This window comes from Chrysochloris asiatica, unplaced genomic scaffold (genome assembly GCF_000296735.1).
Source record: "Chrysochloris asiatica unplaced genomic scaffold, ChrAsi1.0 scaffold00061, whole genome shotgun sequence".
Taxonomy (NCBI): Eukaryota; Metazoa; Chordata; class Mammalia; order Afrosoricida; family Chrysochloridae; genus Chrysochloris; species Chrysochloris asiatica.
This window is the reverse complement of record NW_006408579.1, coordinates 14,471,121-14,489,492: the sequence shown is the minus strand read 5'-3', so window position 1 is coordinate 14,489,492 and position 18,372 is coordinate 14,471,121. Positions and strand designations below refer to the sequence as shown.

Sequence of the window (18,372 nt, the reverse complement as noted above, 5' to 3'; positions counted from 1 at the left end):
TTTCAGAATCACAGCAACTCACAAGCCACTACAGTACGACAAACTGACAGACAAATGGTGACCATTTGGTTTTAAGTGGAAACTGTCACTTTAAATTTCGAGGAGATCTGTGTGCATGTGTAGTAGAACCCTCCTGGGGTGGGGGTGAGGTGTCCATTTGCTCAGGCATTCCCTCTGGTCACCAGAATGAAGGTGCGCAGACAGCAAGAGACCAATGAACAGATACCAAAAAAAGAATGTTCACACTTGTATCTCTGTGGTTCTGTGAGATATTCGTGGCTGTTCTGATCCTTTCCCTACTTGGTGTCTCCCAAGATGGTGGCTCCGGGAGTAGTTGAGTGTCTTGAATTAGAAAGAAATGGATTTCTTGATTCTGCTACAAATTCCTCTAGCTGTAAGCCTTCCAATCTTCTAAATATTCCTTTATATGTAGTTCAGAGTTCTAGCACCATCCCCTGAGCCTTCTTGATCCGGTATTCTGTGTTGTTGGTGATGAACTCCTCACTGCATCCACCATCTTAAATGATCCCAAAGGAATGTGGAAATCATCGAACAATCTCTTTGATATCTCAAGCAAGTAAAGTTTTGCTAATGGCTACAATTATACATTGACAGTGAACTTCCAGAGGTTCAAGCCAGATTCAGAAGAGGCCGTGGAATGAGTTATATCATTGCTGATGGCCGATGGATCTTGGCTGAAAGCAGATAATATCAGAAAGATGTTTACCTGTGCTTTATTGACTCCACAAAGGTTTTTGATTGTGTGGATCATGACAAGCTATTGACAGCACTGCAAAGTATGAGTATTCCAGAACACGTCATTGTGCTCATGAGGAATCTGCACATGAACCAAGAGGCAGCTATTCAAACAGAACATGGGAACACTGAATGTTTTAAAATTAAGAAAGATGTGCGACAGGGTTGTATTCTTTCACCATACTTATTCAACTTGTATGCTGAGCAAATAATCCGATAAGCTGTGTTCTATGAAGAAAAATGTGGCATCAGAATTGGAGGAAGACTCATTAACAACCTGCAATATGCAGATGATACAACCTTGCTTGCTGAAAGTGTAGAGGATTTAAAACATTTACTGATGAAGATCAAAGAGCACAGCCTTCAGTATGGATTACATCTCAATGTAAAGAAAACAAAAATCTTCACCACTGGACCAATAAACACCGTTCTTATCAATGGAGAAAAGATTGAAGTTGTCAAGGACTTCATTCTTCTTGGATCAACATCAACACTAACGGAAGCAGCAGTCAAGACATCAGATGACATATGGCATTAGGCAAATATGCTGCATAAGACTTTTTAAAGTGTTGAAGAGCAAAGATGTCAGCTTGAGGACTAAGCTGCGCTTGACCCAAGCCATGGTATTTTCAATAACCTCATATGCATGCGGAAGCTGGACAGTGAATAAGGAAGACCATAGAAGAATTGATGCTTTTGAGTTATGGTGTTGGAGGAGAATACTAAAAGTGCCATGGGCTGCCAAAAGAACCAATAGATGCAGGTTGGAAGAAGTGCAGCCAGAGTGCTCCTTAGAGGTCAAGATGGCCAAACTTGTCCTCTCAAACTTTGGACATACTGTCAGGAGGGACCAGTCGCTCGAGAAAGATATCATGTTTGGTAAGGTGGTGGGTCAGAGAAAGAGCGGAAGACCCCCAATGCGATGGATTGGCCAAGTGGTGGCATCAATGGCCTCAAGTGTGGCAACAATAGTGAGGTTGGCCCAGGATCGAGTAGTGTTTTGTTCTGCTGTGAATAACGTCACTATGGGTCGGTACTGACTCGATGGCACCTAACAACTACAACAACAAAATGGATGTAGTATCTCAAAAAAGGGAACAAATCTTTACAGCGAGGATCACTCCCACCCCCTCGGTACACTCGATTGACAGGGATAGGCAACTTAGACATTGGCTACCCAAAATGGGGGGGCCTATAAAGGCAAGGTAGCGTAGTGGTTATGAATTGGGCTGTGAACCTTAAGGCCAGCAGTTCGAAATTACCAGTGGCTCCGCGGAGAAAGATGAGGCTTCTGCCCAGGGAATGCTTTTTTCATTTTTGCATTCCTGGTTTCTAGCAAAGTACATATAAAGTGGCAGAAATACAATAAGAGTTTGAATTGCCATATAATTTTCAATCTTACCAATAAAATAATACCTTGGATTAAGAATTGAAATAATCAGATGATTCTTTCCACACATGAACATTTCCAGCTATCCCTGAAGAGGATTTGTCAAAGTTGGCCTTATTTCCTTCCTCACCTACCCTGTCCTAATTGGCTCTCCAAAGACAGTATATGATAGAAGCAAGACAAAGATAAAAAAGAGACTTTGTGAAAGAGACAGAATCTGAATGGTGTTGAAGGCTAGAGGTGGAATTTACATTTTCTGGGAAATAAAGTGAGGCTTGATTGCAGTAGGAACTGGCAGTCTTTCAGAAATGTCTTTCCAAGGTGTTCCCTACCTCCCCACTTCATCAAGGTTCTCTTTTTGAATTGTAGATATTCTTGGAAAGATTAGCACCGTTAGCCTATCAGTTACACCTAATCAGTTGTAGCAATCTGAGAACCAGAATGAATCATGGGAGTAAGGCCTGGGAAAGGGGAAAGGGCCAGTACAGAGCTAATGGACGCTGATGATGGAGAAGGGAAGCTAAAGAAAATTTTGCCCAGAATCAGTGTTAGATGCTAAAATCATTGTTGTTAAGTGTTGTCAAGTCTGTTCCAACTCATATGACACTGTACAGGGATTAAACTTCCTTCTGTAGAACAGCTGGTGGGCTCAAACCACTAACCTTGTGGTTCATAGTCCAATGCTTTATCTTATGGAGCCACCACACTCCCTGCTAATTATCCCACCCCATTAATCTGTACCCTGGTACATGTATCAACTCATGGATTGGGGAATACAGGACCATTCTTTTGCTTTCCAGAAGGGAAATGTGAATAGTTAAGGTCTGTGCAGTCATTTGTCTAAGCTTCAGGATACCAGAGAGGGGCTGCATATGTAGTCATCAAATTAGGAAATTACATTGAGGCCCACATATATGGCTTATTGAAGGGACTCTCTTGGTGTTGATGCTGCCCACAGTCCTTGTCTCCCTGAATATTCTTGGAAACTTCAGTTTGACCATAACAAAAGGGCTAGGGTTTCTGTGCATTAGAGGTGATGACCCTTTGAGTTTCAGCCACAGTAATGCATTGTTCTGGAACGAATCCAATGAAGATATTTAATATCATTCTCTAGTTCTACAAAAGTCAGGAACTAGATTCTAAACTATGAAGTCTGAATTCTCTGAGAATTTGACGTACATTCAGTCATATGAAACATCTGGGCTAAGGGTCCAGAAAGAGTCATAAAGGTCACAGAGCTAGATAAGAACAAGAAATTCTCAGATCTCAAATTACCTGGTCTCCCAGCAGAGAAAGAATCTGTTACCTAATTCTCCAATCTCCTTATTTTCTGTGATGTAAATTGCATTTTTCCAGACTACCCCTTGTGTGGTGCTGTGTGTTAATGTGCTGGACTGCAAAGTCAGTTTGAACTGCAAGATCAGTGGTTCAAGCTCACCAGCAGCTCCTAGGAAACACTATACAGGGTCTCTATGGGTTGGAACTGACTGAAAGGCACTTAACAACAACAACATAGGATTTTAGGACATTTACCAATAGTATCTTCCTCTGAGTGTGTTCCAGTTCCTTGTTGAGTTGTGGTTTATTCCACAGCACTCCAAATAATGAAGGATGACTTCTTGCCTTACTCATTAGAAGGAGAGTTCAGGTGCATTATCAAGAATTATCTCAGGGCTAGTGAAAAAGTCTTCTCAGATTTGAAAAAGTGTTGTGTGTCTAGTTGCAAAATAAGTCTAATTAACATTATTTTCCATTAATAAATGAATCCAAATAATAAAATTGATTAAATTTTCCCATTATTCAGTCAGATTCAACTATTTTTCTTAGAGAAGAAACTTCTTCTTTACTATCTTTTCTGAAATGAAGAATATTTGGGATCCTTATTTACGCATTATTTTTAAGTAATTTCAGAATCAATGGTAAACCCATTATATAGTAATTTTGAGCTGTGTGTCATCTTTGCAGAAATTTAAGAGCAATCTACATCAAACTGGCTACTTGGCCTCTAACTCAAGCAGCAGGTGCAGATAGACTACTGGCCAAGGAGAAGAAGAAAGCTCTCTACACCGAGAAAGAGAGAGAGAGAGAGAGAGAGAGAGAGAGAGAGAGAGAGAGAGAGAGAGAGGCGAAGGCTTAATTTTGGGTTTCCCTGCTAGAACTCTGAGAGTATCACTCTTGGCAGCAACAGCAGATTCTAATGAAGATTTAGGGATTCCTTTTTCCCAGTACCTCTCACTAAAGATAACAAAAACAGGGCAGGAAATAGCTGTGATCACAAAGTTGGGTTTGATCCTTTCTTAAGCTTTGGATGATCACTATCACTGAACACCTATAAGGAGTCTTGGTAGTGTAGTGGATTATAAACTGGGCTGTTAACTGGAAGGTCAGCAGTTCGAATCTACCAGCCTCTCTGTGGGAGAAAGAAGAGCCTTTCTGCTCCTGTAAAGATCTACTGCCTTGGAAACCCTATACAAGGTTACTATGAGTCAGAACTGACTCTATAGCATACAAGCACCACCACCACCATCACTGGACTCAACTTCATGAAAGAAATGGACAATAAAAGCAGGATGCTCTTCATCATTTTTAACATTTCAAAGTCATTAAGAAATTGTTTCTGAAAACACCTGTTCCAGGATGTCTGATGAATATTCTTTAACAACCATAGTTTTCAATAAATCCTAAAATAAAGAAAACGAGAAGTATTAAAAAACCAAACCCACTGCCATGGAGTTGATTTTGACTCATAGAAACCCTTTGTTGTTGGTGTTGTTAAGTGTTGTCGAGTCGATTCCGACCCCACATAGGGTTTACAAGGATCACCTGGTAAGCTTGAACCACCAACCTTGCTGTGCAAATCAATTTTGCAGTCCAGCATGTTAACCTGCAGAGCTACCCCAGGACTGCAGAGGTCCTATGAGACAGAGTAAAACTGCTCCAGAGAGTTTCTGAGACTGCAAATCTTTAGGGGAATAGACAGCTTCATCTTTTTCCCACAGAACAGCTGGTAAATTTGAACTGTCAACCTTTCAGTTAGCAGCCCAATGTGTAACCCTCTATGCTACCATGTCTCCTTAAAAGAGAAGTGTAGCAATGCTTATTATATATGTTTTTTTTTTTTTTCTCTACCAAATAGTGTCCATTATATGAAAAGGAATAATCATTTTCAATGGAATAATGAGCACCAGATGGCTTCCATTAGAGAAATACTTATGCTTTAAAGCTTCAATAACAAGTCATGAGTAGGCAAAAGTTTACTATTTATTTAGTCTTAGGAGAACAATGAAAGAAAAAGACAAGGAATGTAGGCAGTGTGGAAAAACTCCTTTACTTAGCTGGCCACATGTGGCTTCAGCAGCTGTAGGGGACAGTGGCTGGGGCTAAGGCTGCATATTTCTGTTCAGTAAGGGTATCCATGGTGGTAACTCTCATGATGACGGTAATCATCCTGGTAACCATCCTGGTATCCTTGATGGTAACCATAGCCTGCATACTCATCTTCAGGGCAGCGCATCCCCAGTGACTGCTGAATGGCCATTTCCTGTCTCCGGAGTTGCATTGAATCAATTAAATCGTACACAATCACCATGGACCACATTGGAGAAGGATACCAGGACTTGACATTTCCGTCTTTTCCAACTAGAAGCATGGAGAAATACTCGGGACTCACTTGAAAATAGTTACGAATGTCTTTCACCAAATGGGCAGGTACATCTTCTCGATCAACAACAGAGCTCCCTAGAAAAAGAATTGGAATACTCGTTAGCTGATTCAAGAATCAGAGCTCAGAGAAACATCAAAGTGAGATGTGAGAAATCACTGTGAGAATAGATGGAAGACCCGTGAGCTTCTTCCCTGTGGTTCAAAATCCAATTAAAGAAATATGCTGCTTTTTCTACTAGGAATTTTAAATGTTCCTGCTATTTAGGGTTAGTATCAAACTTTGGGGCACTTAATGCCTCGTTCATAGGCATGTTGCACACTAAAAATGAGTCCCTTAATTTAATCTTGGAGTCCTGGTGTGACGCTGTGGGTTAATGCACTAAACTGCAAGGTCCCTTTGAACTGCAAGGTTGGTATTTCAAGCTCACCAGCCACTCCCTGGAAGCCCTATACAGGGTCACTATGAGTTGGAACCAACTTGACGGCACTTAACAACAACAAAAACAATTTAATCTTGGCAAGATGAGTTTCTTTAAATTTTATCATGAACAAAGATGATATTATTTATATTTCTAAACTTACTTTCAATTAGTGTAGTTGCTCATTGTTTTGCAATTGCACTTTTACTTGTGATATTATGTCATAGCGAAAGGTGGAATATTCCAGTTACAGAAGCTTTAGACAAACGTATTTAGACCATGGTTAGTGAAAAGAAGAAATTGGAAGGGGCAAGGTAGATAGCATTTACTTGTGCTAGGTATTTTACACAAACCTCATGTAAAGAGCTTGTTCCTAAGAGGAAGAACTGGATTTGTTTTCTGAAACTTAAACCACTAGTGATTTTCTTCCTGTACCTATGAGCCTTTAGTATATATTTTCATCTATTGTTGTTGCTGTTGTTAAGTGCCACCAAGTCACTTCTGACTCACAGCAACGCTGTATAGGGTTTCCAAGGAGCAGCTGGTGGGTTTGAACCTCTGGCCTTTTGGTTAGCAGTCCAGTGCTTACCCTACAGTGCCACACCAGGAATCCATCCTTATCTATCAAAGGGAATAATTGCAATTTGGCCTATTGCTTCGTGGAACTATTGTGAGAATGAAATGATGAACAAATCAAAATGTTTTGTATACCATAAAGCCCTATAAAGATAAAAAATATTATTGTAGTTAATAAATTGACATTTTATATCATTTTAAGGGGTTTTATATTAGTCTTTGCTCTCCACCTCCCGTACCCTCCCCCTACACTCTGTACATACACACACATATACAGGCAAGGTAGGAGGGGGATTCAGTGAACTTTCACCTGAGAGGGACACTTGGTGCTTACATATTGCTTAATATAATTTAACTGTTTTAAAATAACAACATATTACCATTAATCGGGAACAGTTCTAAAACTCCACCAATTTCTTCTCCAGTACCTAAAAGCTTCAGAATAGTTATGTGGCGCAGACCTGAAAGGAAAGAAAGGTACAGAATTATGGTAAAGGATTCTATGTCATCTTTTACTTCCAAGGATCTGAGATCTAACAATTACAAGTCTCCTAAATTTAAAAAGAATATAGAACATAACCTAAAAAGACAGAATAATCCATTAAACTTTTTCCCTGAGAAAATAATAAAATATTTTTAAAACCCTGAAAGATGACCAATGAATTATTTTAAGATGAACAATTGGGTCAAATTATTATTTGTTTTTCTATATATCCTCATCTATAGAAGAATTTTCTCTTAAATTGAGATTCTCACTCTATTAAATAACAAAACATAAATAAACTCTTTGGAGCATTAAAATTTCTACAGCGATCTAAGCTGGTTAGTGTACTGGAAAACAAAGGTAAGTCTGAAATCATAATAGCCTTTATGGATAACTTTCTCTCAAAGAAAGGATTGAAGATCTTAACTTGTGATGCTAAAGTAATAACTATGGGCTTCCTCTCTCAAAAGTTTGTTTGACCTAAATAAAGAGCAGATTTTTATAACTTCTTTAGAGGATTCAAAGGAGAAAGGAATACTCGGGCAAACACAACTTGCCTTCATATGCCCACCCCCTAAAGTTTCAGGAAAAGAGGGAAGGTCAGGCCTTGGTATTTGGTTGGAATTCTTTTGAAGATGAAAGATGAAGTGATTCAGGAGAAAGAAAATAGGAGGACAGGGGGTCTGTCAAATAATCACATCAAGATTTCACAATTTTAGATAAACTGCCAGTCTCTCAGAATAGTAATTTAGAACTAATAAAATTAATATTGAAGGTATTTGTTGTTCAGGAAAGAAAATTTAAAGCTGTCATGGGAGGGTTCTTTGAAGTAGGAGCTAAGATCCAGAAATACAAGCAAAAAGATCTTAAAATATTGTTTTCTGTCTTTATTGTTGTTCCATAGAAATGACGTTGGGAATAAATATGTTAAAATTAAACACATTATATTATTTTCTGTTATGTATTTGGGTCCCTTGTATGGTGCTGTAGGATAAGCAAGATCAGATTGGACTTCAAGGTCGGTGGTTCAAAACCACCAGCTACTCCTCAGAAGCTCTATACAGCATTGCTATGCATGGGAACTGACTTGACAGCACTTAACAACAATACCATTTTCTATTATGTATAAGATTCTACTATAAATGTTGGTGTTTTTATAAAGGAAGTGCATTAATTTAATTATAACTAGACAATAAGACTTTTCATATTTCCAGTGTATTGTAAAAAGGCTTGCTGACACTGATGTAATACAGGCGCTGTGTGCTAAGAAATTGACTAGGGCTTCAAATCAATTCTAACTGGTTCATTCTTGACTGACAGAGGGAAATTGAAACAGATCTAAAGTTGTAAATTGTGGGTATCCTGGAACAATAACATGAATGGGAACAATTATGGGTCAAAGACTTTGAGGTTAAGAATAGACATAGTGACTCCCTTCTGGAGCTTGACATAGAAGACTGGATTATTGCCAGAATTATGGAGAGTAACACAGTCAAAATGATGTGGTTAGCTACCATCTTTGAGTAGGGCTCTGTTGCTTCTGACTCTGCCAATCAAGATACTTGGTTGCTATGCAGCACAAACAAATACTGTTTTTTTTTTTTTTTTCTAAGAGGAGGTTAAGTTTCTAGCAGGGTGTCGACCCATAATTTTCCCATTCCAGTTATCATGCCAGGAACCCTTATGTTATAAATTTGGGTCTGTTTAGGTTTCATTTCATATGGCTATGTTTGAACAGGGAACCAGTTCAAAGGCCCTGAAAGCAACAAGTCATGATTTACTGCTCTACAAATGTCTTACTTAGCATAACTGTTGCTGTTGTTCAGTGTTGTTGAGTTGGTTCTGACTCATAGCAGCCCTGTATAGGGTTTCTGAGGAGCAATTTGTTGATTGGAACCACCAACCTTGCAGTTCAGTGTTTATCCTACAGGGCTACACGATTGTTGTTGTTAAATGCCGCCAAGTCAATTCCAACTCATAGAGACCCTGTATAGGGTTTCCTAGGAGCAGTTGGTGAACTTGAACTGCCAACCATGAAGTTCAAACCAACCTTTCAGTCCAGTGCATTATCCTGTAGCACCACACCATTAGTGACAATAAATAATTTTAAATAGACTTAAGAATATTGGCACAGTCAAGTCTTAGTAAGGTATTAAATTATTAACCTTGATAATTGCCTAAATAAAAATTCAGAAACTTTTTAGTTATTCTTACTGTTATATGTTTTTAACTTCACTTGAGTTATTATCTCACATCTTAATATTGAAATGGATTTATAATTTACAATTATGTCACAGCAAAGCCCCGGACTCTGTTAACGTTTGGAAAACTTATCCCCTATCTTATTTTGCTTTCAATTCAGCAAAGTTTTATAATAAATCGATGATTCATCTTCCTAATAGAAGTATCAAAATAATGCTGACTCATCTGTGTTCTAACTATGAATTTCTAATCTGTGACCATTGTTGTTGTTGTTATGTGTGCCATGGAGTCAGTTCTGACTCACAGCGACCCTGTACAGGGTTTCTGAGGCTGTAAATCTTTACAGGAGCAGAAAGCCTCCTCTTTCTCCAGGAGAACAGCTGGTAGTTTCGAACTGCTGACCAAGAGATTAGTAGCCTGATTCATAACCACTATCCTACCAGAGCTCCTTAATCTGTGACCATTAACTATATTTAAAATGTTTTCCTCTAGTGTTTCTATAAAAATTCTTCCACTGCAGAGGCATATTTCAATTGAGATTATCATTGTGATTTCCATTTTTAAAAGAGCCTGGTCTCCTTGGCTCACCATTGAACTTATTAATAAATTCTACGTAGTAAATTTTCTTTTTATGTCAATTCTATAATGGTGTGGCAGTTGTGTATGCTGGAGTCTGTTCCGATTCATAGTGACTCCGTGTAGGGTTTCTAAGGCTGTAAATCTTTGTGGGAGCATAAAGCCTCATCTTTCTCCCACAGAGCAGCTGGTAGATTCAAACTGCTTACCTTTCAGTTAGCAGCCCAATTCATAACCCCTTATGCTGCTGGGGCCTCTTATAGAGATAAGAATGTCTGGTAAATAAAACACGCATTATATTTTAAAATACCAAGCAAGTCAATTAAAAAAGTAAATTATATTTGCATTTGACCTGTTTATATCAAAAATAAAAAATTCTGTTCAACAGATTTTGTTGCCTTCTTGGTGCCCAACTATAGATCAACATCCTTTTTGAGCATGCTTTAATTTTAAAATATTAATTCTCAAAGTCATCTCTATTTTATAAAAGATGGTTAACCTATGGAAAAGTACCCAATGATGATATCTAAGCAAATAAAATAGAACCCTTTTATGATCTGGAGACAAGTTTTAAGAAACAAACAACAAAACAAGCAATGCAGATTACTTCAAAGTAAAATAGATATTTCCTAACACTTCAGTGAAGAGGTGAAAAAGGGAGACTATTGTACAATTATACATACCCCCAATTGACTACGACTCCAGTATGAGAGCAACGTTGTGCTCAGTATAATAGAGTTATGTGTCTGGGAATCTACAGTCTGGACTTTGGAATCTTTGGATGAGCTAAGTGTCTGTGTTCCATTTCAAAACTGACCAGGAAGACAGTGGTATGGGAAGCATTAATGACGTGGCCTCCCACTCACCAAAATTGCATGCCTGACCACTGAGGGCAGAGAGCTGCTGTGAATAGGCCCAGTCTTCATCATTAGGAGCAGAGATCACCAGCAACCGCCTCCTCCATCGGAACCTGGAAAATAATCAGAAGTCCAGTTACCACTTAAAATAATAGAGGTCAGTGTGAGAAAATATAGTAACTGTGGCTTTCTGTGTTTTCCTGTGCCCAGAATAAAAACCACCAAGCCTTGGAAGTTATCTTCCATAACTTCTTACCACCATTAAACTGAATTACCACACTGGATTGTACTTTTTCCCCTACTTTGGCATGTGTATGATGTGACAGGCATGGATGAGTCAGAGGTCATTTAGGGAGAGGTGAAGTTCTCAGATACAATGAAAACTGGTGAAAGCTGTATCTTAAATTGTAGCAACAGAAATAAGGAACTCTGAAGAAAAATGAAGAGAACTTAAGTTCTAGAGAAGTTCCCATTAGAGTTTGGAAGGGGTTAAAAGATGAATGTGTAAACAAGAAATAGCAAAAATGAGCTGAATTTTAAGGAGATGGCAATGACAGGAAAAAGGAAAAGGGGAGAATGACTCAATGGGTCAAGAAAGGTTCCTGGAAAGATAAAGCCCTATAGACCTTCTTAAGGAGCTCTGGTATTGTAGTGGCTACGAATCGGGCTCTAACCTCAAAGTCAGCAGTTTGAAACTAGCAGCTGTTCTGTGGGAGAAAGATGAGGCTTTCTACTCCTGTAAAGATGTACAGCCTCGGAAACCCTGTGGAAGGTCATTATGAGTTGGAACCGACTTCACGGCACACCACCACCACCATATACCTTCTTAAGTAGCCTAATGTTTTTCAAGAGGCAAATACAGGTTCTAAAATGTACCCTATTTTCAACATTAAGAACGATCACTTATAAATCAGTTGCTATGGGACAGATTCTGACTCCTGGAGACCTTCATATGTTTCACAGTAGAACTGAGCTCCTTAAGGTTTTTCAGTGACTGTGATCTTTCTGAAGTTAATCAACATCTTTCTTCTGAGGTTCCTCTTGGTGGATTCAAACTGCCAGCCTTAATTGAATGCTTAACATTTATGTCACACAGGGGTCCTATCAGTCGTGGAGTACCCCTATGAAGCAGAGAGGGGCTAAACCTAGAGTCATAGGACTTTAGCTTGTGGTGATGATGGTTATGAGCACTGGAGTGAGTTCCAACACATAACAACCCTATATAAGATTTCCAAGGCTGTAAATCTTTATGGGAGCAAAAATCCTCATCCTTCTGCTGTGAAACAGTTGGTAGATCCAAACTGCTGACCTTGTGGAGAGCAACCCAACTTGTAACCCACTACACTACTTTTAGACTACAGAGTAAACATGGTTTGGGCTCTTATAACTTCAGTGCAGTAAGGTAGTAGAGCTTTTGTCTTCAAGGCAGGAAACTTGAATTTGGGTTTTGGGTGACCTTGAGTACGTCACTCAGTTCACTCATGTTTTAGTTTTTCCTTATCTCTGCAGTAGCATAAATGCCTAAGTGTTGATTTAGCTTAAAAGATTGGTGGTTCCGACCCACATAAAAGTGCCTAGGATGACAGGACAGGAGATCTGCTTCTGAAAGGTCCAAGCCTTGAAAACCACATGGAGTGCTCTATCCTGTATACATGGGGTCACTGTGAGTCAGAATGGATTGACAGCAACTGAACAACAACCACCACTCCTCTGTCAGTTTGTCGTACTATGGTGGCTTACATGTTGCTGTGATTTAGGAAGCTATGGCCACAGGTATTTTAAATACCATAGGGTCATCTACATTGGACACGTGTGTTTCAGCTGAGCTTCCAGACAAAGACAGACTACGAAGAAGGAGAGATAGACTATTGAATATTTAGTTACTCAACATAACTATGAATAGCAGTGAAACACTATCAGTACCAGAATATTGAAGACTGACACATGATGAAAAGGACCAGAATCTTGTCAGATATAGTGCCAGAGGATGAGACCCTCAGGCTGATAGGCACTCAAAATATGACTGAGGAAGAGCTGCCTCCTCAAAGTAGAGTTAATCATGAGGACGTGAATGGAGTAAAGCCCTCGGGACCTTCATTTGTTGATGGAGCACAACTCAAAATGAAGGGAAACAGCTACAAACATCCATTAATAATCATAACATGAAGTGTAAGAAGTACAAATCTAGGAAAATTGGAAATTGTCAAAAGTTAAATGGAATGCATAAACATCAATATCCTAAGTATTACTGAGCTGAAATGGACTCTTCAATCTGACAATCACATGGCTTACTATGCTGGGAATGCCAAATTGAAGAGGAATGGCATCACATTCATCACCAAAAAGAACATATCAAGATTCATCTTGAAATACAAATCTGACTGCAATAGGATAATATCCACATGCCTACATGGAAGACCAGTAATTATCACTATTATTCTATTTTACGCACCAATTTACTAAAGTCAGTGATGATGAAATTGGAGAACTTCTTCAGTCTGAAGTGAATCAAACATGAAATCAAGATGTATAGATAATTACTGGCAATTGGCATGCAAAAGCTGGAAGCAAAAAGGAAGGATCCGTAGTTGGAAAATATAGCCTTGGTGATTGAAACAATGCTGGAGAGCTCTTGATAGAATTTTGTAAGACCAATGACTTCTTTATTATAATACCTCTTTTTAAACAACAGAAAAGACAACTATACACATGGGCCTCACCAGAAGGAACACACAGAAATCAAATTGACTACTTCTGTGGAAAGAGACAGTAGCAAAGCTCCATATCATCAGCCAAAACAAGGCCAGGAACAGACTTTGTAACAGACTATGAACTGTTCATATGCAAGTTCAGGGTGAAACTGAAGAAAATTAAAACAAGTCCATGAAAGCCAAACTATGACTTTGAATATATCCCACCTGAATTCAGATATTATCTCAAGAAGAGATTTGATGCATTAGACACTAAAAATTGAAGACCAAAAGAGTTGTGGGATGACATAAAGAACCTCATACAGCAAGAAAGCAAAAGGTCATTAAGAAGACGAGAGAGATGGAAAAGACCAAAATGGATGTTAGAAGAGACTCTGAAACTTGCTCTCCAGTGTAGAGATGCTAAAGCAAATGGAAGAAGTGAGGAGGTACAAGAACTGAATAGAAAATTTCAAAGTTCAGTTCATGAAGACAAAATCAAATATTATAACAAAATATGCAAAGACCTGGAATTAGAAAACCAAAGGGGAAGAACATGTTCAGCATTTCTCAAGCTGAGGGAACTGAAGAAAAAATTTAAGCCTTGACTTGCTGGTTCTATGGACAACATATTGAATGATATAGAAAGCATCAAAAGAAGAAGGAAGGAAACACAGAGTCTGTACCAAAAATAAATGGTTGATGTTTAACCATTTCAAGAGGTAGCATGTGATTAAGAACCAAGTATCCTGAAAGAAGAAGTCCAAGGTGCATTGAAAGCATTGGCAAAGAACAAGGCAATAGATGGAATACAACTTGAAATCTTTCAGCAAACTAATGTGGCACTGGAGACATTCATCATCTCTGTCAAGAAATTTGGAAGACAACAACCTGACAAACTGACTGAAGAGATCTGTATGTGTGCCCATTCCAAATAGAGGTGGCCCAAGGAAATGTGGAAATCATTGGACAATATTATTGATATCCCTCAAGAGTAAAGTTTTACTAAAGATAATACAGAAACTCCTGCAAGCATACATTGACAGAGAACTTCCAGAGGTTCAAACTAGATTCAGAAGAGGACATAGAACGAGGGATATCATTGCTTTATTGACTAAATAAAGATTTTTGATTGTGTGGATCATGACACGCTATGGACAACATTGCAAAGAATGAGTATTTCAGAGCACTTAATTGTGTGAACCTGTACATAGACTAAGATGCAGTTATTCGAACAGAACACAGGAACACCTAATGATTTAAATCGGGAAAGGGTTGGAGAAAAAGAGGAAGATTCCCAATAAAATGGATTGATGCAGTGACAGCAGCAATGGGCTCAGTTGTAACGATTGTGAGGTTGGCCCAGGAATGGGTAGTGTTTCATTCTGCTGTGCATGGCATTTCTATTAGTTGGTACCTACTTGATGGCCCCTAACAACAGCTACAGAATTGAAAATAACACTATCTACTTCAAAATGGTACTAGATGAATTAAACTTTAAAACATATCCATATAAGATATCCACGTGGTGGCGTAAAATATCAAGTGTTAATCTGCACGTTTCTAGATGTAGAACATTGATAGACCTTGGACCTTATCACAATGCCACATGATCATCTATTTAGTACTCATGTTTGTATATCATTTTAAACTCGTGGTCACCTATACTATGTGTTCCTCACTAAACTCTGGTGAGGGCATACTAATTTTTTGCCATTTTGTAGATAACAAAATGAGACTTAGAAAAGTAGAGGAACTTGCTCAATTAGTCAATGAATGATTTCACAGATGGCCTGGTCAAGCGGTTTCACTAGTACACATCCTCAGAAATGCTGATGCTATCAATGTCCTAAAAGGGTGTGAAGGAGAGAGGGTGTGTCCAAAGGCTCACTGTATGGAGTTATATGGAATCCCACATTCACTGGAGAAGGGTTTTGCTCTCTCCAGTGTAGGCCACCGTGAGGTGTTATTATGTTCACCAACTTGGAAGCCAGTTGGTTTTATTCATGACTCCTCTCCTTATCCCTCCTCTTCCAGCCTCAGAATAAATCTAAGCATTTTGAACTCCAAAGAAAATGGCCTTTGGGGGGAATAGTGGTTTGGATGAGTGAAAGAAAATGATAGTCTGACGAAATATAAGCTCTGAATCAATGCCTTTTGCCAAGAACTGCTTGTTTTAACATTACATTCACTTCCTCTGCTTGTTTTTCTTCAGAGGACAAGAAAAGCAAAAATCCCCACTGAGAATAGACAGATGAATGTGCTCGGTCATGGAGAAGGGGAGGGGAGAGTCAGAGACTGTCTGAGGTTTCTTGGGAAAGAAGCAGTAGCTGCTATCAGATAACAAACATGGTCTCCCGTACCTTCCCTGCTTCCTTAGGAGGCATGCCAGGCCAGCCCAGCCCAGTCTTCCTGGCCTATAGAACAGAGGGTGTCCTGGAGGAAGCTATTTTGGGTGAGATATATTTTGGGTTGTTTACCTGTGCACACCACTAACTGAGAGTGAGCCGGGATCTGAGACTCCCTGTCTCAGACAAAACCAAGGGACATCTCCCTTAAGTAATGATTCTTTCTCCAACAGACCTTCCATCGAGACACAAGGCTTTAGCTTGAGACACCAAAGGAAATAATCTCCATGGAATGTACCAAGACCTATGAAAGTGGCCCAGATCCATATTTTGGACTATTTGCTTTTCTGTTCCTTTAGCTTTTTAGTAAATAAAAGTTCTATAAACTATGCACATATTTGCTTATTTTAACTGACATTCCCAAATTAGTGGGCATTTGACACCATTCTTTGAGGTTTTTATCTCAGAGAAAGGTAATTACAGCCTAAACTAAATGAGCATTGCAGTAAACCAGTCTGACTTCAGAGCTTCAGGATTGGGTTAGCTGAAACTAAGCTGTACCACCAGCCACTCAGCACATTTATAGGAAAATTCCCATTTAGATAGAGATATACTTAGAAAGCTGTTGGTTTAATTTACTTTTTTTCCTGTATTTCTCTTTGCTTGAATTTTAGTTCTGGGGTGTTTCTATGTCTTCTTTTTTACCTCTTCCTAGGTTATATGGCACTGCAGGATGAGCAGTTGACCACAAGGCTATTTAAATGACAGGGTCAACAGTTCAAGTTCACCAGCAGCTCCTTGGAAACCCTATATAGGAACTGACTCCATGGCACTTAACAATTAAATGGACTGCAAGGTCAGTTTGAATCACCAGGCCGGCAGTTCAAACTCATGAGCCACTCCACAGAAACCCTATATACAGTTACCATGAGTAGGAACTGACTTGATGGCACGTAACAACAACAAGATGACAAAGTTCTAGAATCATGATCTGAGTAACTTACCTGAATGTTAATAATGTTGTTGTTGGTAAGTGCTGTTGAGTCAGTTCTGACTCACAATGACCCTGTACAGGTTTTCCAAGGAGTGGCTGGTGGGTTTTGAAATGCCAACAGTGCAGTTAACAGTCCAATGCTTATCCTACAGTGCCACACCAGGACTCCAATATTAGTTAATAGCCAACATCTGTTGATTGCTTACCACATGCTAGGTTCTGAATTAAGTACATTTTCTTTAGCAATACATTTACTCTTCACAACAATTTTATGAATAAATACACTTATCCTCATTTGAAATGAGAAAACTAAAGCCCATAGAGGCTAAAGTGTGGACCCAAGGTCTAACAGATGGTAAGTGGGAAAGTGAAAACTCAAACATAAGGCTGTCTTACCCATGACTTTAAGCAACACACTATTCCACTTTAAGTTTAAAGATCAGGAATAATTGTCCAGAGAATGATTTTACATGTCGTACAGCCTCAGAAACCCTGTACAGGGTCGCTATGAGTCAGAACTGACTCCATGGCACATAACAACAACAACAACAATGTGCAGCCATGGGACATTCAAATTTTGATTGTATACCATTCTGAATATCCATAAGGTATTATACCCATAATAGATAAACCATCATGTATGATCCTGAAATAATAATGAAAGTAACATCTGATAGGCTTTACATTCCCATAAAATATTTGGTAAATACATTTACATATGTTAGGGTTTTATGTCATTCCAAAGACTGTCCATATGAAGAGACACATTTTTAAGGCAGGTTGGTAGAGAAGTACAACTTCCAATATGCAGACCCCATACTAGGACCAGTGATAAATTCTGTGTTCCTTATCTGTCATGATATTGTCTCTTAAAAGACTCTGAGCCTCCAGGGCTTATAGGATTTCAGTTTATTTACTTAGTAATCATACAATTTACTTAGTAATCATACAATTCTTCTAGTTTAGTAAGAAGGTTTGTTTGTTTATTTGTTTGAATCATACAATTCTTGATTCTCTAACTCAAATCTGGAGAAGGTGCTTTTTTTTTTAGACAAAAGTTTGCAGTGATATCCATTTAATGCTGAGCCTTCAAGCAGATGCTTGTCCCATCTCTGGAGAACCCCCTCAGCTCCCCAGTCACAAGGTGCAGTTGGCCTGATGTTTAGACCATGATTTCTATGAGTTTATTTGTTGTGGGTGGAGTGTCCGAAGCTTTGTAATTCCTAGGGCTCCTAAGGCTCAGTAGAACTCTGATCCACCATAGGGAGGGATGGGGAAGGGAGGAGTAGAACTCTGATCCACCATAGGGAGGGATGAGGAAGGGAGGAGTAGAACTCTGATCCACCATAGGGCGGGATGGAGAAGGGAGGAGTAAAACTATGATCCACCATAGGGAGGGATGGAGAAGGGAGGAGTA

General features: G+C 39.0%; 1 protein-coding gene across 2 annotated transcripts in view; it reads right to left on the bottom strand.

The window, feature by feature from the left end:
- Window positions 1-5,389: 5,389 nt before the first annotated feature.
- CCDC80 (coiled-coil domain containing 80) overlaps window positions 5,390-18,372 on the bottom strand; it is a 46,796-nt gene continuing 33,813 nt past the window's right edge. For both annotated transcript variants that reach the window (XM_006864184.1, XM_006864183.1), the window contains 3 exons: window positions 10,933-11,036; window positions 7,185-7,265; window positions 5,390-5,884 (listed from right to left, as the gene is read on the bottom strand). In XM_006864184.1, coding sequence (XP_006864246.1) covers window positions 5,547-5,884; window positions 7,185-7,265; window positions 10,933-11,036 — 523 coding nt within the window. In that variant the 3' untranslated portion in view covers window positions 5,390-5,546. The remainder of the gene's footprint in view (window positions 5,885-7,184; window positions 7,266-10,932; window positions 11,037-18,372) is intronic.